Here is a 22,673-nt window from a genome sequence, read left to right on the forward strand (position 1 = left end):
TAAACAAAATCACTGGTATAGTCAAAATTTTGATTTCAAGTTTTCAATGTATTTATATTTCAGGCATTCATGAATGTAGTGTCAGGATGTGAGTTTGTTGACATGATTGCTTTAAAAGAAATCTTTCAATGTGAATGTAACTTAGAAAATTTAAATCAATTCATTAGATTTTTCAGTGTACATATAACTGCACAAGCCATAGCTTCTTATATTCTATAGAATATAGGAAAGTTTTGTGACTCAAAGTCACAAAGTGTGTCAAACTTTCAAAATCACAGATTTATGAAAGGAAAGTCTTATATGGAACAATTTCATTTTCTTTTATTTTAAACATCAATATTTGCCATCAGTATTTGTAATGTGTAAGCTTTTTTTAAGTAATTAAAACATTAACCGGATGTTTAGACCATTAATTGAATTTAATTTTCCTTTTTCTGTTTTATAGGAAATGTGCAACTGGGTCCCATGTGATCCCCAAAATTTGGCTGCTAGGAGGGAGCGAAGAGATCGTTACATCCTTGGCCTTTGCCAACTTAAAAGCAAAGAACCTAAGTGAAGACAAAAGTAGAATCTCTTGACAATGAGCCTCAAGCCCTGTTGTGCTGTGCTGTTGAAAACTTAGGGATGGAAACCAATTTGTTTTTTTTTTAATTCGTAAAGCTCTAGTATGCCTTTACCTCATGATTAAGCCTACTGTCAAAGTCACTAATATACTTAGCTTTAAGGTAGTGCAGGTGGACAAAATTAATTTTGAACTCAAAAGACAAAATCAAGAATTAGTGCTTGGGCAAGGTTATACATTTAAACTACCGTACATTTTGTATATCTTTAATTCAAAAATCATTTATGATCCTTAGTTATAAATTAGAACATTTAATAATGTTTGTCCATCTCTTCACAGTTTAGACCCCTTTATTAGTTACATGTCTATTTATTACTGCCAGTAAATAAAAAAAAAATATTTTCTTCTGAAACAGATTTCTTTTTCTATTTCACAGTCAACAGCGAGGAATTGTTAATTGTGGCACTCCCACCTACAGCGTAGTTGTCCTCCCTGAGACAGCAGTAGTGGAACACAAACCTAAGTGATTCTTTACTAGGGATGGGAATTGATAAGATTTTCACGATTCCGATTCCATTTTCGATTCTGTTTAACAATTCGATTCTTTATAGATTCTCCTATCGATTCTTATTTTTAAAAAAGGAGAACACACAGGCCGATTAACTTAGAACTTTGTTTTATATCTTATCTTTGAACAAGGTAGAAATTTAGGAGTAGCATGACCTTACAAACCCAACAGTGAGATCTTAAGAGATCCACAGCCTACGGCTCCTCAATGGGGTGCCATGGGGTCCCCAGAAAAAAATTTGTAAATGTAAAATAATAATAAAATAAATATTCTTCTGTAGCAATAACAAAGTATAACATAAATTATTCTGTGGCAATTACACAAGAATGTCCAGTAACATTTACACTCTCCTTTTTAAAAGTATATATGAGCTGAGCACTCAAAAATAAAACTACATCAGCCAGCAACAAATACAATCAACTCAAGTCCAATGGAACTGTGCACAGTGCAATTCTGCAACCATCAACTATTTTGACAGCTACATCCATGTTGGCCGCATTATCAACAGTGGCAGCCACAACCTTGTCTTTGATACCATACTCCTCCAAGATCTCATCAATCTCCTCTGCTACAGCTGTCCCTGTCTGTGCCTGGTACACTGGTTTGGTTTTGAGGACTTTTTCTTGAGCCTGGCCATTCCTGACATAATGCAGCGTTACTGTGAGGTAATGATCTTGACTAAAACTTGCCCATCCATCTGCAGTGACAGCTGCCTTCAACACATGTTTCAGCTCAGAAATGGAAACGGATGAAACATCTGGTAAGAGGAGAACACGCAAATTTGACATTCCCTGACTTAGCATACAATTAAACACATTCACTTACCGAAAATCGGGGGCATCTACTGTGGCAAATGGGTGCAAGCCTTTTACCACAAACTTAGTCACTGCTCGGTGACATTCGTCTATCCTGGCCTGTGTCATTTTACTTTTCCCCGCCTCTGTGAAAGGAGAAGCTACCGGTAGACTGCAGCGAGAACTGCCAGCATCTGAGACAGCCTGACTCTGTCTGTCTCTCTCGTTATGGTCATCTAAATGCAATGGACAATAATAGCAGGTTTTGCAATAAGGCAAATCGCGCTAACATAATATGCAATGTTAGTTGATTAGTTACCTGCCGTATTAACGGGAGAGGACCTGCAAACGTTACCGCTGCTGCTGGGTTGAGATTCACTAGTCTGGAGCGGATCAAAAACACAACATTCATTTAAGGTTATCGCGTGTTTTGTGTGCAAATGCTTTTGCATATTCGTAGTGTTTCCTCCCTTTGATGAAATATCTACTTTGTAAGTTGCACTGTTGTCATCCTTTCTCGTAAAGTATAACCAAACTTTTGAGCATTTGTGCCGCTTAGGCGCCATGTTTCCGGCTGGGTAAATGACGCTACGCAACGCGGTGACGTCATTTGAGGCGACTGGAATCGATAGGGGAATCGTTTGCAAAAATGGCAAACAATTCCAAGGAATTGAAACAGTGGGAACCGGTTCTCAACAAGAACCGGTTTTCGATTCCCATCCCTATTCTTTACTGGTGATATCTGGGGGCTTCTCTGAGATCACTCAGTGAAGGGGTGAGTGTAACAGGAGGGCAAGGGCAGTGGAGGCTGAGAAAGAGTGAACTTGCCACTGTTTAATATGATGCCCTCCCAACTGCAACTCAAGTCAGAGGTCCAGGTTACTTGGTTGAGATGTTACTGCTCAGCTGGATAATCATCACTTCCAACTCAGGAGGCTGTTTGCTTGCAGCACAGTACTGCCGTCTCAGGGAGATTGACTAGCAGTGAGTGGGAATGTCACACTGAGTAATTCCTTGCCAGTAACAATGACCCTTCACATTATTAAGCCACTCGGAGCACTAAATAAGCCACCAAACAAGACAACTTCAGTATAACCTTCCTCCCATGTTTTGTGAACACCTTAATGTCCAGGGCCATAGGGAATTCTGATCTAGTTTTAGTTGCCGTGGTAAATTGTTAAAATTATATCTTCATCTTGTTTTCAACTATAACAGGATATTTCTCCAAGCATCACTGAACAGCTTCCAGAATCTAAGATGATACAGTGTGGGAATGCATGAAATTCAGGTAGTAAGGTTTATCTATCAAACATGTGGAAAGTCGTTTGTTTTGTGCATTGTCCCATAGCAATTATAGTAGATATTGTTCTTGACTGTCCCACAAATTCAGACATGAAGAGAATATCTGATACTTCATTGATTATATAAAGGATTATCTAAACATTGAAAACTTGGACCAGTCACACTGAACATGTTCATCTTAAAAATATACAGTGCCTTTCACAATCTGAAAAATAAAAATGACTGAACATGTCTATTGACCTTATTTTCTTATAGGTTCATTTTTCTCTGAAAAATAAAAAAAGAAAGTCCAAAAAAGAAAACTTTCGACTGCCAAACATTCATCAGCTCTGTTTTTGTGTGTGCCATTCATTTTACAAATGTGTAACAGTAAGCCTTTGAGAAAGTACTGCCGCCAGGAGAAACTCAAGGGATCAAATGATTTCTTTCAGCTCTCCGTCTACTATAATCCACTTAAAGGCAGATCTAGCACTTGAACTTGGAAACCTGGGTTGCTATAAGTGTGTCACGAAGGTTTATTTATGAGAAAACTTACTCACTGCTCTGACTTCTTAGAACATATCTACTTATTCCAGTTGTATATGTTTATTGTTTCTATGTATTTTCCTCCACAAGTCTCATTTTCTCAATCTCTGATTGTCTCGCTTTTGCAAATTAAATTTCCCATGCCTGTTTCTTTACATTGATAAAAACTTCTATTAGTAATTTTGCATTTACCTTGTCATATATGACCCTTTGTGTTTTCACATATGCTAATCATGTGTGCTTATATAAGACAACACATTGTTTTGGCTTCTTTGCAGAAGAGCACTAAATGCATACATTAATCTTGGCAGCACTGAATACAAGGTGAGAAACACCCCTGGATCAGACACTGGGCAATCACAGGGCACACATATTTGGTGGCACTGTGGGCAGTTTAGAGTTCCCAGTTAACTTACAGTCATGTAAAAATGTAAGTACAGTTCATGCAATGTTTTTTAACATATGTGGGCATATCAAGATCTTCATTTAAGTAGTATTTTTAGATAAAGTTGATGTAATTGAAAAGCAAGCAATCAATATTTGACTTTGCAAAAATATATTAAAAAGAAAATGAACTGATATGCCATTTCCGTCTGGAAAAAGTAAGTACACAATTATAGTCACAATAGCTGGTATTGCACCCTGTGGCAGAAGCAACCTCAAGTAGGTGTTTTGTATAACTGTCTACAAGTCACTGACATCAACCGGGAGAAATTTCTTCCCACCCCTCCTTGCAGAATTCCTTTAGCTGTGCGATGTTTAAGGGGTGTCTTGCAGCAGAGGCAGTGATAAATGTAGGGAAGTACTTACTTCTGTCACATGTGAAATTTGCATGTATTTTTACTTAAATTAGGCCTATACAAAATGTAAACATGGAATGATTTTTCTTATGTCACTTTTATCTGTAGATACTGTGTAAAAAAAGATGAAATCATGATATGTGCACATACAGTATGTTAAAAAAGAAAAAAACATTTACTGGGGTGCACATACTTAGTCAAAAGAGAGTAACCTGCATACTGTATCTTTTGGGATGTGGGAAAAGAACTTCCAAAAACATGCAAATACATGGAGAATCTCCTACTCTACAATGACAGTGAGCAGGTGCAGGATTTGAACCCAGGATGTTAGACCTGTGAAGCACCCGTGCTAACCATTCTGCTGCCCATAGACACACGCTACAGGATGTTATTTACATAAGATATACTGTACCTGAAGTTAACACATTCTGGCTTAAAACTTTACCAATTATACACCCTAACCTACACCCAAACAGTTGCTATGCAATACCAAAGATCAAGTGGCATAAGGGCTCAAAGTGCATTTACATATGTAAATGTTTATTGAAGAGCAGAAGTCTTCTGGAGTGGATGAAAGTGAAAATGCTTGTGTGCTGTATTTCCTTTAAAAGTAGCACTGTAACTGAAGTGGCAGATGTGTATTCCCAGAAGCTCTTTTAGGTGCTTACTTATCTGAATGTTTACTCTTGCTGTCATGCGAATTTGTTTGTATTGTCCCACCTGTTGATTGACTTAAGAGGACAACTTTAAGACAAAGTCTGGTTCTCAAGCCACATACACCAAGCAGAGAGCTACATCCTGCAGTTAACCCCTTTTTGTTGCTGTTTCTCTGAGAGAGGACCACCATAAGATAGATAGATAGATAGATAGATAGATAGATAGATAGATAGATAGATAGATAGATAGATAGATAGATAGATAGATAGATAGATAGATAGATAGATACTTTATTAATCCCAATGGGAAATTCACATTCTTCAGCAGCAGCATACTGATACAATAAATAATGTTAAATTAAAGAATGATAATAATGCAGGTGAAAAACAGACAATAACTATGTATAATGTTAAATGTTAACATTTACCCCCCCGGGTGGAATTAAAGAGTCGCATAGTTTGGGGGAGGAACGATCTCCACAATCTGTGAGTGGAGCAGGACAGTGACAGCAGTCTGTTGCTGAAGCTGCTCTTCTGTCTGGAGATGATACTATTAAGTGGATGCAGTGGATTCTCCATAATTGATAGGAGCCTGCTGAGCGCCCTTTACTCTGCCACAGATGTTAAACTGTCCAGCTCCATGCCAACAATAGAGCTTGCCTTCCTCACCAGTTTGTCCAGGCGTGAGGCGTCTTTCCTCTTAATGCTGCCTCCCCAGCACACCACTGCGTAGAAGAGGGCGCTTGCTACAACCGTCTGATAGAACATCTGCAGCATCTTATTGCAGATGTTGAAGGACGCCAGCCTTCTAAGGTAGTATAACCAGCTCTGTCCTTTCTTGCACAGCGCATCAGTATTGGCAGTCCAGTCTAATTTATCATCCAGCTGCACTCCCAGATATTTATAGGTCTGCACCATCTGCACACAGTCACCTTTGATGATCACGGGGTCAATGAGGGGTCTGGGCCTCCTAAAATCCACCACCAGCTCCTTGGTTTTGCTGGTGTTCAGGTGTAGGTGGTTTGAGTCGCACCATTTAACAAAGTCATTGATTAGGTCCCTATACTCCTCCTCCAGCCCATTCCTGATGAAGCCCACGATAGCAGTGTCATCAGCGAACTTTTGCACATGGCAGGACTCCGAGTTGTATTGGAAGTCCGATGTATATAGGCTGAACAGGATCGGAGAAAGTACAGTCCCCTGTGGCGCTCCTGTGTTGCTGACCACAATGTCAGACGTGCAGTTCCCAAGACGCACATACTGAGGTCTGTCTTTAGATAGATAGATACTTTATTAATCCCAGGGGGAAATTCACCTACTCCAGCAGCAAAAAATATTAAATTAAAGAGTAATAAAAAATGCAGGTAAAAAACAGACAATAACTTGAATAATGTTCAACGTTTACCCCCTCTGGTGGAATTGAAGAGTCGCATAGTTTGGGGGAGGAATGATCTTCTCAGTCTGTCAGTGGAGCAGGACAGTGACAGCAGTCTGTCGCTGAAACTGCTCCTCTGTCTGGAGATGACTCTGTTTAATGGATGTAGTGGATTCTCCATAATTGATAGGAGCCTGCTGAGTGCCCGTTGCTCTGCTACGGATGTCAAACCGTTCAGCTCTATGCCAACAATAGAGCCTGCCTTCCTCACCAGTTTGTCCAGGCGTGAGGCATCCTTCTTCTTAATGCTGCCTCCCCAGCACACCACTGCGTAGAAGAGGGCACTCGCCACAACCATCTGATAGAACATCTGCAACATCTTACTGTACTTCTAAGGAAGTACAGGCGGCTCTGCAGAGCTCTGTCCTTTCTTGCACAGAGAATCAGTATTGGCAGTCCAGTCCAATTTATCGTCCAGCTGCACTCCCAGGTATTTATAGGTCTGCACCCTCTGCACACAGTCACCTCTGATGATCACGGGGTCCATGAGGGGCCTGGGTCTCCTAAAATCCACCACCAGTTCTTTGGTTTTGCTGGTGTTCAGTTGTAGGTGGTTTAAGTCGCACCATTTAACAAAGTCCTTGATGAGGTTTCTATACTCCTCCTCCTGCCCACTCCTGATGCAGCCCACGATAGCAGTGTCGTCAGCAAACTTTTGCACGTGGCATGACTCCGAGTCTTTAAGATAGTCCATGATCCATGCCACTAGGTATGAATCTAATCCCATCTCTGTCAGCTTGTCCCTAAGGAGCAGAGGTTGGATTGTGTTGAAGGCGCTAGAGAAGTCTAGAAACATAATTCTTACAGCACCACTGCCACTGTCCAAGTGAGAGAGGGATCGATGTATCATATAGATGATGGCATCCTCCGCTCCCACCTTCTCCTGATATGCAAACTGCAGAGGGTCAAGGGCGTGTTGAACCTGTGGCCTAAGGTGGTGAAGCAGTAGCCTGTCCATGGTCTTCATCACATGTGATGTCAGAGCAACAGGCCAAAAGTCATTCAGCTCACTAGGACGTGATACCTTTGGGACTGGGGTTGATACAAGATGTTTTCCAAAGCCTCGGGACTCTCCCCTGTTCCAGGCTCAGGTTGAAGATGCGCTGTAGAGGACCCCCCAGCTCCGATGCACAGACCTTCAGCAGTTGTGGCAATACTCCATCTGGACCCGCTGCTTTGCTGGCACGAAGTCTCCTCAGCTCTCTGCTCACTTGCGCTGTTGTAATTATGGGTGGGGATGTCTTTCCTATGCTGGTATCAGCAGAAGGATGTGTGGAGGGTGCAATACTCCGAGGTGAGAGTAAGAATGGGTTAGGGTGGTCAAACCTGTTAAAGAAGTTGTTCATTTAGTTTGCTCTCTTCACGTCTCTCTCGATGGTGGTACCCCGCTTCGAGCTGCAGCCAGTGATGATCTTCATCCCATCCCACACTTCCTTCATGCTGTTATTCTGCAACTTCTGCTCCAGCTTTCTCCTGTACTGCTCCTTCGTCGCCCTGAGCTGGACTCGGAGTTCCTTCTGCACGCACTTGAGCTCATGCTGATCACCGTCTTTAAAAGCCCTTTTCTTCTGGTTCAAAAGGCCCTTGATGTCACTTGTAATCCATGGCTTGTTGTTAGCATAGCAGCGTACAGTTCTTACTGGAACTACAAGGTCCATACAGAAGTTGATGTAGTCAGTAGTGCAGTCAACAACTTCCTCAATGTTCTCACTATAAGATCCCTGCAGGATATCCCAGTCTGTAGTTCCAAAACATTCTATAATAATAATAATAATTCATTACATTTATATAGCGCTTTTCTCAGTACTCAAAGCGCTATCCACACAGGGAGGAACCGGGAAGCGAACCCAAAATCTTCCATAGTCTCCTTACTGCAAAGCAGCAGCACTACCACTGCGCCACCTGTGAGGATTCTCTCAGAGTATTCTCAGCCCCCAGGGTCCACTTCCTGAATGATCATGTGGTTACAGGTAGGACTCTCACTTTTGGTTTATAGTGAGGCTGAAGCAGAACCAGGTTATGATCTGCTTTCCCAAGCGCAGGCAGTGGGGTGGCGCTGTATGCGTCTTTAACGTTTGCATACAGTAAGTCAATAGTCTTATTTCCCCGGGTGTTACAGTCCACATACTGGGAGAATGCAGGTAATGTTTTGTCCAGTGTCACATGGTTAAAGTCTCCAGCGATTAGCACAAGTGCCTCAGGGTGCTGCGTTTGTAATTTAGCAACAGCAGAATGGATGTTGTCACTCGCTGACTCCACGTCCGCCCGAGGAGGGATGTACACGATGACAACAATGACATGTCCAAACTCTCTGGGCAAGTAGTAGGGACGTAAACTTACAGCCAACAGTTCGATATCCCTGCAGCAAGTGGAGATTTTGACGTTAACATGTCCAGAGTTACACCACCGTGTATTAACATAGAGAGCGAGTCCTCCTCCTTTGTGCTTCCCACAGGTATTTGCATCTCTGTCCGCTCTAACTGTGCTAAACCCGGGTAGCTCCACGTTGGCATCTGGGATGGTGTTATTTAGCCAGGTTTCGCAAAAACACAACAAACTGCATTCTCTGTAGGTCCTGACATTTTTCACCAGCGCAGCCAGTTCGTCGATCTTATTTGAGATTGAGTTCACATTCCCCAGAATCACCTCTGATCAGATGCATTTAAATTGAAACAGGTGTACAGAAATGTTTTAGGTGACTTTTTACATAGAGATTCTGCTCTGAGAGGAGAGATCAACTGGTCCAGGGTTGATTGATACTTTGCCACTGAAACTGCCAGGACTCTGGCCTCCCATTATTGGAACTAGAATAAATGTTTTCAGGAAATGGATGGACCTATTGATGCTGAAAAGAAAACACAGAAGAATAAAAAGAGTTAGGGTCCCAAGTGGGACAAAACCTGGTTAAATACTGGAAATAATGAATTTAAAAGGGTTTTGCCACTTCTAGGATACTGTCAGAAGATGTAGTCATTGGTCATCATGTATGGTCCTTGGTGTAAAACAGGAGTCCTCAGGTTTGGTCCTGGTGTAATCCTGCTGGGCTTCTACAGATAATTTCACTCTTTGCAATGGTCCTAAAAGTTGTGTCTGCAATCACAGTACAGGGTTTTTGTTACACTGTAAATGTAGTCTTGTTAAATGAGTTAAATCTGCTAAGTGTGGAGTCTGATCAGGCAAAGAGTTTGTTCTATCCTAATAATGATTTCTGCAGTCTAATTTAAACTGCCCATACCAACACTTAAACTCTAGGTGTGTTATATTAAAGCCTGTTATCCTCATTGTGACATATTTTATTATTGTTGTTCTCAGTATAATTTACAGTGTAGCTTATAAAGTGCATATTGCAAATATTTCCCATGTTGGAAGGTTAAGGCCACAAAGTGCCGAGGATTAAAGCAGCCACAGCATCGATTACATTGCAGTCTACTGGTGAATACTAGAAAACCAAATTTTATTCAGTTTTTTCATTATTAATATCATAATTAAAATGGCAGTTTAGCCCAATGTGATAATGTAATATTACATCTTGGGTAATCATTTCATTGTCAGAAGATATTGTTTGGTGCAAAGGACTGGCTAATGGGCCATGTAGTGGACTGCTGCCCTGTCCAGGAGTTTTGCTGTCCTGTGTGTGTTGTTGCCAGAATAGGCTCTATGATAAGTGAGTTTAATAATGTTATGTTGTTAAAATGAAAAGAATTTGCACTCCATATTTCAGGGTCTGTTTCATTTTCTGTTTCTCCATTCCTTACTGCAGGACTGTTTATTTCCAAAACCTGAGTCATCTCTTCTTGTTACAGACTAAAAACTTAGGCACATTAATCTTAGCAATGTCTAGTGTTTTATGAATTATATGAGAGTAACCTTTGTGTATTAGTACGCTTTATCATTAAAGCAGTGTGCAAGGGGAATAATGTGAAGGCTATTCTTCAGAAGTTGGCAGACGGTGAATACAATGGTAAAAAGGTTAATGTCTTCAGCATTAAGCCCTGGTTCAAATTTCAGATTTGAAACAGGTATCTTTGTGTTGCATTTCTGGTAAGAATTGTAGTGGATGGAAACATTCAGCATGACTTGCAGCCTGATAAAAATGTCAGTAATTAAAAAAGATGACTACTTATGAGTAGGGCTAGTAAGTTACTAGCAGCTGACAAGCAGCCAATTTAAAGAACCTTTGTTATTTACACAGAATATGAACTTTTAGATGTACAGTAAGAAACAATCAAATAACAAAACAATCTCTTCACCCATCAATTTTCTAAACCTGCTTTTTCCATTTCAGGGTTGTAATGAAACAGAGTGGCATTAAGGCAGAGCCAATAAATAAGTGCATAAAGTACTCAGTGTTTTTATTTAAAACCAAAGAAAACAGTATTTAAAAGTGAAGTGCATCAAACATTCAATCAATAAATAATCCATAAAATGAAGTGCTGGTTGTTTCCTTAGGAGGCACTAGTTATCCAGAAATGTGTTCTTTTGAACTTGCGACGTTTTAAGTAACCAAAAAATATAGAGGTATGATATTAAAAGGCGATATCCCTCCCATAGTGATACGATGGTGAATAATCACATAAGAGAAAAAGATAAAACTTAGCTTTCTTTACTGACGACTTTACGCGGCATTACAGACGGAGGCAGGCATAGCATGACAATATCAAGGTGGGAACTTGATATATACAGTCTGCCATTTTCCATCGCTGCGCTGAAAGGTTTTTGGGGACGAATGACGCAATCACCCATTCGTCCGTCCACAGGCTTCAAAGTGTCTTGGCAGCAGTCCAAGCCTTATATACTGGTTGCTCCATGTGCCGGCTCTTTCTCTGGTCTCCAAACAAGGACAGGAAAGGACTCAACCCCACCTCCAAAGACACAGGAATAGCACAATGCCTACTTGCAGTTGTCTCATTCTCCAAACTGCTAGACTGGCGGTTTCTAAATGCAGCCTAGCCCCTGTGTGCCATACTTGGTCTGCATGTGTGAATGAATCCATAAAACAATTTGCACAGAGACAGTGACATTATACTTAATATTATAACAAACTTATTATAACACTGGTGGAAGCTGAAAATCCATAATAAACAAATATTCATAAAATGAGGTTAAAATATTGCAGGAAGCCATCCTTTAAAATTCCTCATCCCTGGTGCCTCTTTTCATTTGTTTTCTGTTCCTTGTCTTTCTCCCCTTCCTGCCATGCATCCTCCCCTTATATTTCCTGCATAATTGAGTGCAGGTGTAAGGAGATACGTCCTCCGTGGCACCATTGAGGCCCCTCACTGATCTGGCCGCCTCTGCATGTGTATGTGGCACGATCAGCCAGCACCTCAATTCACTGTGGAGCAAAATGTGCTCGCTTACACCACCACACAATTCCTGTCTGCATGCCACCTGTCACACAAGTATTTATTTTAAAAGTTGCCCTGTGCCATGGACCATACATCACAAGAGTATAGTGAAATTCTTATTTGCAAATCCTAATTGAAATGCAAAGTCACCTTACAACCAGTAACTTTGTCTGTCACTTTATTGTTTTCCATAGGACATCGAAATACCTATGGGTAACAATAATAGGGTGCTGGACTTACATAGTGACGCCAGACTTAGAAGTGATTGGCCACAGGAGGCAACATGACACAGATGTGACTGTGGAGATACCTGTAATTATGGCGATGTGGTTCAGCAGTTGCTAGTGGACAAACACCCACTTGCTTATTAGGAGGGCCCACAGTAATAGCTGTTGAGGTCAGGAGATGCTAGAGACCTGCCTGTCCCCTATAGAAGCCCAGAAGTGGGAACATTTCAAATGGTATATTTGTGCTTTTTCATTTTTATGAAGGTCTAGCTGATGTGTGCAGAATTCACTTTGTAACATTACCTACTGAACTGTCCGTTAAACCTGCTAATGAGGTGGTCTAAGATAGTACACAACATTGTTCTCCATCTCCTGCTGCAGTGTGAGTCCACTGCAACTTCACTTAGTCTTGGTCTTGATGCACTGCTAGTCCACCGTTCTAGGGCACACTGCAATGGCACTAAGCCCGAAAGTTAGTCTTGTTACCATAAATACGAACTAAGACCAGACCAGCACAGCACAGAATCATCCCCAGCTGATAGCACATTGCAACTGACCCACAGAGTCCTAATAATATCTTGGTAAAGATAAAGCTGTTCTAACAATACTAGGGCTTTGTGGAGATATCCGATGCTGTGTGAACTGGCATTGTCTCTACTCTGGGTTCAAAAGAAGACTATTGCTAGTGATGGACTGAACTTGTTAGTCTTTGGTATGTGGCCCTTTGTCTGTGTCAGTGATGTGTCCTTTCTCAGATTGTTCTCAGCTACTTTATAGGAAAAAATGCGACTCTTACAGGTGCCCTTCTAATAAATGATATATAGTAGAAATTTCCCTCTTGAACATTGGGTTCAGATGCTGGTACTAAAGGGCTGACTGTAAAGCTAGTGATCCCACGGTGTGTTCTTCTGAGGAATTCAGGAGAGTGGGAAGGAGATAGATAGATAGATACTTTATTAATCCCAAGGGGAAATTCACATACTCCAGCAGCAGCATACTGATACAAAAAACAATATTAAATTAAAGAGTAATAAAAATGCAGGTAAAAACAGACAATAACTTTGAATAATGTTAACGTTTACCCCCCCGGGTGGAATTGAAGAGTCACATAGTTTGGGGGAGGAACGATCTTCTCAGTCTGTCAGTGGGGCAGGACAGTGACAGCAGTCTGTCTTTGAAGCTGCTCCTCTGTCTGGAGATGACACTGTTCAGTGGATGCAGTGAATCTTCTGCTGATTTGATCAGAGTTTACTTCCATGTACAGGTCAAAGCTTGCTTCAGTGTGCCCATCAAAGTAGGAAAAAGGTCAACTTGACATTATAAGCCTAAGATGAGTGCTGGCACAATTTGCAGAGGTGTCTACTCCTCTTGAATAACCCTTCTATTACCAGATAACATTCAAAAGATAGCTGAACATGTGTTACAGGCTCTCAGCTTAGCTCAGGAACTCAAAGAGGCATCAATTCTAGAATGGGTTGGGATGGAGAGCCCCAGGTGGCTTTCAGCTAAAACAGGCCCTACATGTGTGTATTTTTCAAACCTGAGGTTTTTGTGTGCAACAGCAAGCCTATAACAAAAAGGACAATGTCTGATAACACTGACAGAACAAGACAGAGTGGGGACCACAAAGATGTAGCAGGTACTTTCTTCAACAGTTACCTAGTGGGGCTTGGAAGAGTGAGAACGTGAGCAGCATAAAATCATATGGGTCTCACATGTCAACCTGAACCCAAGAAAGTTCCTCCTTATTCCTCCATAAAACAAAAGTAGCCCACAGCCCAGCAGCCCTTTTACCGGAGGAATCGACTTAATACAATTTTAGCAGTTTGCTTGTTTTCAATATATGACTGCATGACTAGACATGGATTATGTGACACGAATTATGTAACATTTTTACATTGATGTTTTAATATTGTTTGATGTCCAGCATTGGTCACCGCCCACTTTCATTAAAGCACAAACTTTGCTAGCTCCCTTCAACATGAAAACAGGAGATTAAAAATTTTTCTCGGCCATCACTACAAGCCACCTGGGATAAGTAACATGTAAAAAATATCATTTTTCGTTGGAGTATTCCACTAATAACTAAACTATGGAAAAAAATTCAAAAAGTTTTAACTTTCTTACAAATGTAAATCTGACATTCTCCTTCCATATCTTTCTGTCCTCTGCATCTTGTTCTGTTACACCCATCACCTGCATGTCCTCTCTCCAACATTCAAAGTTCCTACCCTCAGTTCCGCTCTCTTTACCTTCCTCCTCTCCTCCTGCCTCCAGACACGTCTCCCCCCACTTCTTCTTCTTCTTCTGCCAACAGTAGCCCAATTTCCACCAGCACCCTGTTGACTAACAGTACTGGTGGCGTTCGTTTTTAACCCGGGGCTGAACCGATCCTGTATGGCAATTTGTATTGTTGTCCGCATATTGATTTGGCAAAATTTTACACCTGATGCCATTCCTGATGTAACCCTCCCCATTTATCCAGGTTTGGGACCGGCACAAAGAGCCACACTCGTTTGTGCATCCCTGGTGGCTGGGTTCTTGAGTATTGTTTAATAATGGAAAATATTCATTTAAATGATTTTAGCACAAGGCTGTAACATAACAAAATATGCAAAAAGTCTGAATATTTTCTGATGGCCCAGTATGCATATTTTTTTTTATTTCAAACACTTAAATTTCCTTTGCTATTTTCCTTTTACTTTGCCGTTCTCTATGGAGTTGGCTCCCTTAATTGTATCCAAATTCTGACAGCACTGAATGAGTGTCTGCAGCCCCAAAGGCCTATAGTAACACATGCTGAATGGGATTTCTTTGCAGATTTTGATCCTGTAAATTGATATGCTCTCGTTGTTTCAGTTTTTTCAGCACATTTTGAAAGTTCAGCCCCACCTTTAGACGTGGAATTGTTTTTTCTCTTTGGCTTTTCCTGAGACATTAACACAAAGCCTTCTTCTTAGCAGGCTTTATTACCAATGTTTGCAACATAGAAACCACCAGATGAAATACAAGAAGATTAATATGCAGCAAGAAAAAACTGGCCTTTACTTTAATACGTACACATCTATGCAGACTCAATGCTGTGACTGAGAATAAATGAAGGAATACGTTACCTCACAAGCAGATGATGAAACCTTTATTAGGCTAGCAACAACCCTTTTCATGCACAATGCATTTATTTTTATTATTATTAAAGTATATGACAAATGGCTTTTTATCCCCAGGGTATGAGGAGGACCGTCTTACTGGCACTTACTTCATACAATGTCATTTTTGTTTTTATGCGATTACCAGACACATCTTTTATCTAAAAGCTATGTGCTAATTCCCTTAAAAACATGTTTGAAGATTTGTTTCTCCTTATATTCAGGTTAGATTTAGGTGAATTGATTCAAATTTCTTTAACATTTACGTGTCCTGTACGGCCATTCTGACAAACACTCTTGTGTTACACCAAGTCCTTATGAAGGTCATTGAGCTTTGGTATTCACATTATACAGCATGTTCATCTTTACCTTTAGTTTCTTGTAATATAGGCTTTTAAACTTCAAGGCCCAAATAATTCAAAAATGACTGATGCTTCCACACTCCTAAGGTGTAAAAATCACAAACAAATTAAAAAAGGCAACACCCAAAAAGAGGGCAGCCACCAAAGCCCTTGGCCAAATAAACAAAACTTGTATACCTAATTTACCATTTAAAATAAAGTAAGTAACACTCAATAAATAAAGTACAAATAACACTTCAAAACAAAAAAAAATGATAATCAAAGAATACCAAAATACTAAATAAGCAAAACAAAAGGCAATGTAAATGATTACCAAATTGTTATCAAGAAAAGCATCCGTGAACAAGAGCCAAATTGTATAAACCAGGAAATCCAAACAAAAATGTTCAGAGACTAACAACACTCAAGGGACAAACAGAAAAAGGAGGGACACACGTAAAAGAAAGTCAAAAAGCACGAGGAATGAGTTGCAAACTAATGATTCAGCGAGGAGCCTCAGCAATCAGGTGATATATATAGAGGCCATACTTGAAAACAGCCCTAATTGCAAAAGACTAAGAAAAGAGACTCGGGCAAAATGATCACCCATACAAAATACCTAACCATAGAACAAACGAGAAGGTGTGAGAAAGTGACAACATTCAGAACAAAAATAAAACATAACAAAAGAAAAACACAGTCTTTAAACTCAGTCTGAACACAAGCTACTGTTCGGATAAGTGTTGTGCATTCTCTTTCATAGTAAGCTGTTATGTTTAGATGAACAGCTTACTTTACGAATGAGTTGTCTCTACCAGACTTTGAATATCTATAATAATTATATTTTCAGTTCAGTTTGTCTCAGGGTAATTGAATCAAGGGAATATGTTTGAATTTCATCACTCAGTTCTCAAACTGGGTGGCACGGTGGCGCAGTGGGTAGCGCTGCTGCCTCGCAGTTGGGTGATCTGGGGACCTGGGTTCGCTTCCCGGGTCCTCCCTGCGTGGAGTTTGCATGTTCTCCCCGTGTCTGCGTGGGTTTCCTCCGGGCGCTCTGGTTTCCTCCCACAGTCCAAAGACATGCCGTTTAGGTGGATTGGCGATTCTAAATTGGCCCTAGTGTGTGCTTGGTGTGTGGGTGTGTTTGTGTGTGTCCTGTGGTGGGTTGGCACCCTGCCTGGGATTGGTTCCTGCCTTGTGCCCTGTGTTGGCTGGGATTGGCTCCAGCAGACCCCCGTGACCCTGTGTTCGGAATCAGCGGGTTGGAAAATGGATGGATGGCTGGATGTTCTCAAACTTTCTTAATTGAGGGGTCCAAGCAAATGGGATTAAACAGAGTATATATAACAAAAACTACTGTAAGAAACCAATCTTACCGGAGCGCCAATCCATCACAGACAGGTTAGTCCATAAGGGCCCATTAGGTATGGACAGGCAAACATCTAAGATGAAAAACTAAACTCCTAAATAACCACACAAAAGACAATATTGCTGTTTAGTGAAAAGCATTTTTGTGTCTGATACAAGAATAAAGATGGAGTCCCACCTCTGGTGCCCCAGAGCCCAACAAGCTCATGAGAGAATTATGGTAAATGTTCAGAACGTATCAGAGGATGCTGGCACAGGTCTAGACAACATGAAGTAATTAAAAGCGACTGGTCAGATTCAGAGCATTGCAGGGAAATAAAGGGTTTTCAGAGTTGATGCTGAAATAGCAAAGCAGATGTTACAGTTGAGACAATGAAAGGCACTGGATGTCTTCTGTTGTCCATTACTGTTTTTGGCTAAAAGTATTCGGCCTATTCTAAAGAAAAGGCATTTTATTATTCTTTTTAGAGGAACGGAAGATGAAATGCAAGCGTGAAGCAAATTCAATAACCAAAAATCTTTTGTTAAACCAAAAATTGTGACCAAAAATTGTTCTGTTGAAACTATTGCAAAGTTTCTGTTAATCAGAATTCACTATGAAGCACACACAAAACAAACAAGTTTTTTTTTACCTAATTATGGATAACCCAGAAATCCTCAGCCCCATTAATGATATAATACTGTATATCCTACTACCAAGCTAGTTTCCACAGCAACCAACCCAAAAGATACTGGATCCCCTTAGGAAAACAAATAAAGTTGGGAAGGATGTGAAAAACTATTTACATCTTAAAGAATGGATCCAAAAATTTTTTAAAGAGCAGAAATGAGTTCTGCATGTTTCAAAACCCTAATAAAAAGGTAAAAGGAACAAAAATCATGCAGGATTAGAGCAGAAAAATATAACAGTCCTGACTATAAAAAAGACCTACTGAAATGTAATATTTAGTATAAACAGAAAGATATGATGCAAAGCTTTCTCAACAGTATATGAGGTGTGTCATTTCAAATTCATGATGATCTAATGCTGAATGCAGAAGACAAAACTAAAGATAACGGTTGCTTAGATTCAAAATTCAAAGTGAAACTCCTGAAAGGTATGTTGTAAGATTATATGTGATTCGATTACTTTCTCCTTTCTGTTTTGCTCCCATTATTCATGTAGAGGATGGAATGGAGGCACAGTGATTAGTGCTGCTGCCTGACAGATTCAGTGTACCGGGTTCAAGTTTTATGCCCTAACTGATTTGGCACCAGCTTTTCATGTGGATGTCACTTTGATGTGAGCCTGCTTTGTGAACTTACTTTATGATGTTTCTTTCTCACATTTAATTTTAACAGGATTTCTAACTTTTCATTGTTTGTTGACCATGATTTTGGATTGTCTTTCTTTCTGTGTACTGAACCACTAACTGAATAAGTTCAATTTCCGTTAAATCACCAATTCTGTATTCATTGGCTTAAACTCAGAGTTTAGGCTTATGAAGAGAGAAAAGCTATGCATGGAAGGGTACCAAGAGGTTACCTTAAGTTCAATGCAAACCATCTAAATGGTTCAGCTGTAGCCTCTAATAGCCATAGCTGCACTTTGGCACAAGGGTTAGCTTCACAGCTTCAGGAGAATTACTTTCAGTCCTGTTCCAGTCAATGTCTTTGAGGAATTTGCACATCCTTGTTTGTCTGCATTGTCTTTCTTCAACAACCCAAAGACATTTATTGTCAACAAAGTGCCATTGCTCAGGCCCCTGCTCATCTCCATTACACATCCTAGCATGGAGAGGTTGGCCATGAACTTAAGGCCTCAGAATCAGTAAGCAGTAGCTTATTCAATTGAGCTAATGGGAAACCCCTAAAGCTCAGCTGAGCAAGTGAGCCTCTGACTTTCACAACTTCTAGGGCTCTCTGTCATTCAGCTCTAGTGCCTCTCGCCACAGAAGTCTTAAATCTTACAGGGGGGTTCGAGCCTATCTTGGCAGCACTGGAAATAAGGCAGAATACCCATCTATCATTGACTCACTCAGTCACACCGAGGCCAACTTAGAGTTACCAGTTAACCTAACCTGCTCATCTTGGAGGATGTGGGTGAAAACTGATAGGAATTATCCTTTTAGAGGCAATTGTGCATATTCACAGCACCTTTCGCATCCGTCAGGAAGCGCAATGGTTTGTGGCAGGCAACCGGGTCCCATGCCCAGCCGGGATGCCCCTTCTACTTATGTTCTGGGTGAGCAGCCATGGGCTCCTCAGTACCTCCCCAGGGATGCTTGGTGGCAGCCTCCCTGTCTGAAGATGGTGCCTCAGTTTCCCGCAGGGTTCCATGGGAGATGGAGTTCTCCACAACCTGTGGGGATCTGGGGTGGCCACCAGGGGGTGCTGCATGGATCCTGGAGCCAGCTTGGACAACTCTACAGCCCCGCCCGGAAGTGCAATTAGGAACAGGTGATCAAGCACCTGGAGCACTTCCAGGTGGGCTATAAAAAGGACAGGCAACCACCACTCAGGGTCAGAATCGGGAGGAAGAGGACAAGGCTGCCTGGGAGGAGTGGTGGTGCCAGAGGAAGGATTGTGTTGTGTGGAGTTAAGTGCTTTTGGGACTGTGTATTGCCAGTGGGGTTCACGGGGAAGACGTGCCCCACAGGTGAAAAAAAAATAAAAGTCCTTTGTGTTTTACACGTACCTCTGTGTGAGTCTGTGTTGGGTCGGGCGCAATACAGCGTCCATATCACAGGTTGTAAGTAGCATGTCCATGGAGGTTGTGACCTGGATACAGTGACTCAACAGATATAAAAGGTCCTCTGAGGAAGACTTTCCCTATCTGAGCTGCAGATAAAAAAAACAATTGTGGTGTTTGCTAAAAATCTTTTTTTTGTGTATCAATCTTGTGCTAACATCCTTGACTTGTTTTTTTTGGTCTCCCAGTTTCGACCTGTTTGTGTTCCTACATCGTTTTCCTGATTACTCCAAATCTTGTCTCCCCTGCAGACATAACAAAAACTGACATGGACACGGGAGGAACATGCAGAATGACCAGGTATGAGATTCAAATCCAGGACTCTGGATCTGTGAATCAGTATGATTAACACTGCTCTACCTTGCCGCCCTTTACAGGGTACAGTATGATGTACTGTACTTGCTGATGGCCTCTTAGAACACACACATTGACATGCAATGACAGCACAGCATACAGTGGACGTAACATTGGTTATTAACAGAAAGGCAGATATCAAGATGCTCATAATAGATATAAGATATGTTAATGTTTTATATAAAATGGTTGTATAAAAGATGTAATGACAAGTGATAGTTGTTTCACACCAGTTATTTTTTGTATGACCATCAAAAAATACCTCAGGTCTCCTTCTAGCATTCTGCTTCCAGCCTTGAATAACAATGGTGATGTATCTCTGTTTTTTGAGAAAGAATCTGGGCCCCCAATGACCACCCAATCATATTTAGCATAATAAAAAGAATGGATGAAAGTACATTTTGAAGTATTATAAATGCATTTGAAGATATTTCACTGTAACCCCCATCCATTTCAACATGGCTTCAAATAGGCAGGAAGCCCCATTCAAATGATAATCCATTTTCAGGGGACTTGCAGCCTGTGAATGTTAATTTAGCTTCCCTTTCAGCGACACCTTATCACCATTTGCCAGGCTGGTGTCAATGGGGGCTAACTTACATAGTACTAGCGTTTCCTCAGCACTAACTGGTGACATGAACAACATTTTCTGGGCAACACAGACACCTATTTTCTGGCTGTCTATTTGCACTTTTCTGTGAAAGCTGTTGGAACATCCAAAAGCTTTCAAATGTTCTCACGGCTTTGTAAATCTTCTCTTGTGAATGGTGTATAAGGATTGGTTTCCTGTTTTCAACCGATAGCTCATATTTTTTTTTCTTAACATGCAGATTTTATTTGATATGACACCTTTCTGTGGTGCCCACCACCTAAGATACATAGCTGCAGTGTAAATGTGTATATGTACATTGTCTCCATTACTAGTTGTGATGGATGGCCAAGTAGAAGGGGGATTGCAGACAGGAATGAGTGACAAACCACAAGGTTCTATGAAAAGAGAGGAAAGCATTTATTGGCAGGGATCGTGTATAGCATCATATCAGTTCAGAAAAATGGGAACTGCCAGGATTGGATGTGAATCAAATGCCCCAGAAAGAGGCAGGTATGGCCTCATGGAAACATGTAATACTAGAAGCCAGGTGACACAGCACTGACCAAGATGGCTGGGCCCCCCTGATCAAAAGAGTGCAAAGCCGTGGAGGGCTTGGAGAAGATCAAGAGACCCCAGGCTGATAAAGAGCAACATGTTTTCCCATTGCATGTCCACAGGGACAAAGTCTCCCTTTTAAAGGGTAAGGCAGCAACAGAGCTGCCCTGAAAGCATAGTATTCTTCAGGGGGTTCAGGAAAACTTGGTGCCACTAGCCTGGTGTCCTGTTGTAAGCCAGTCCCCGACTCCAGATATAATCTTGCAACTTTAGAAGAAAGTGATCCCAGGACATTGTTTAAAGCACCTTCATGTCCATAAGCACTTCAGCCTTTGAGATTAGAGGTACACAATAACCAAGTGATAAACTGGTGGGCAGTTTAGAGGCCAGAAAGAGTGACAGAGAATGAGAAAGAGAGAAAAGACAAGAGGGATGAGATTTTCTAGTGTTCTCCCTGTGTTTATTCCTCCTTGATGTTTAGTTGTTTCATAAATCTTCAGTTTTTGGATGTTTCTGCCTATATCATTTACTGTATATATTAGGGTAGAGGGTTGTTGTGAAGAGTGCCTTCTCTGTTAAATACTGTACATTAAATGAGTCGTTCAGGGTCGCACACAAGTAAGGACTAAACCAGCAATTATTTAATGCAGCACCTGTACCATCAAGAAACACTGCATGCCATATATGCTACACATACACGGTGAAAAATATTCATCTTCTAAATATATTCTCACCGAAATTGTGAGCTTTAAGAAATTTTCATCCCCTGTGTAAATATAAGGCTAACCTTGTTCAGATGCCGTGTATTAACATATCAGTTCTCCCAATTAGATCCCTCAATTATTTTATGAAGATAAATACCCCAAATCTCTGAGGTCAAACAATATGGCAGAAATTCTCCACAAACCAAATCAAACTGAATATATTAATAGAGAAGCACAGATGTCTGGAAGACTAGGAGACCATCTCAAATGCACAGGCCAAACCTTGGTGCTTAGTGCAGTCAATTATACAGAAGTGGAAAAAATCTGAAACTCCAGATACACTGCCGAGGTCAGGTCACACCTCAGAACCTAATCACCGAACAGGAATGGCACTTGACTGTCAAGCGAGTGTCACTCTGATTGAGTCGCAGAATTCAATGACTGCGAATAGACAGGATGTTATCAAGGCATTGCACAAAAAGGGTCTTTATGGAAGAGTGGTCCTTGTCCAAAAAGAATGTACAAAATGTCAGTTGAAAGGTACTGCAAAGATGTGGCAGAAGGTTTTGTGGTCTGGTGAGACTAAAGTGGAACTTTTTAGCTTCAACACTAAGTATTGTGTGTGGCATAAATCTAACAGAGCACATCAGTCAAATAACTCCAAC

The 22,673-nt window shown here is 40.9% G+C and overlaps 1 protein-coding gene across 1 annotated transcript in view; it reads left to right on the top strand.

Annotated features, from left to right (window-relative positions):
* The window catches only part of cryl1 (crystallin, lambda 1), a 135,659-nt gene extending 131,711 nt beyond the window's left edge, over positions 1-3,948 (top strand). Inside the window, exon 8 of the mRNA XM_028800563.2 lies at positions 446-3,948. Within this exon, the coding sequence (XP_028656396.1) occupies positions 446-556 (111 nt within the window). The 3' untranslated portion in view covers positions 557-3,948. The remainder of the gene's footprint in view (positions 1-445) is intronic.
* Positions 3,949-22,673: the final 18,725 nt, after the last annotated feature.

Source organism: Erpetoichthys calabaricus, chromosome 4, assembly GCF_900747795.2.
Source record: "Erpetoichthys calabaricus chromosome 4, fErpCal1.3, whole genome shotgun sequence".
Taxonomy (NCBI): Eukaryota; Metazoa; Chordata; class Cladistia; order Polypteriformes; family Polypteridae; genus Erpetoichthys; species Erpetoichthys calabaricus.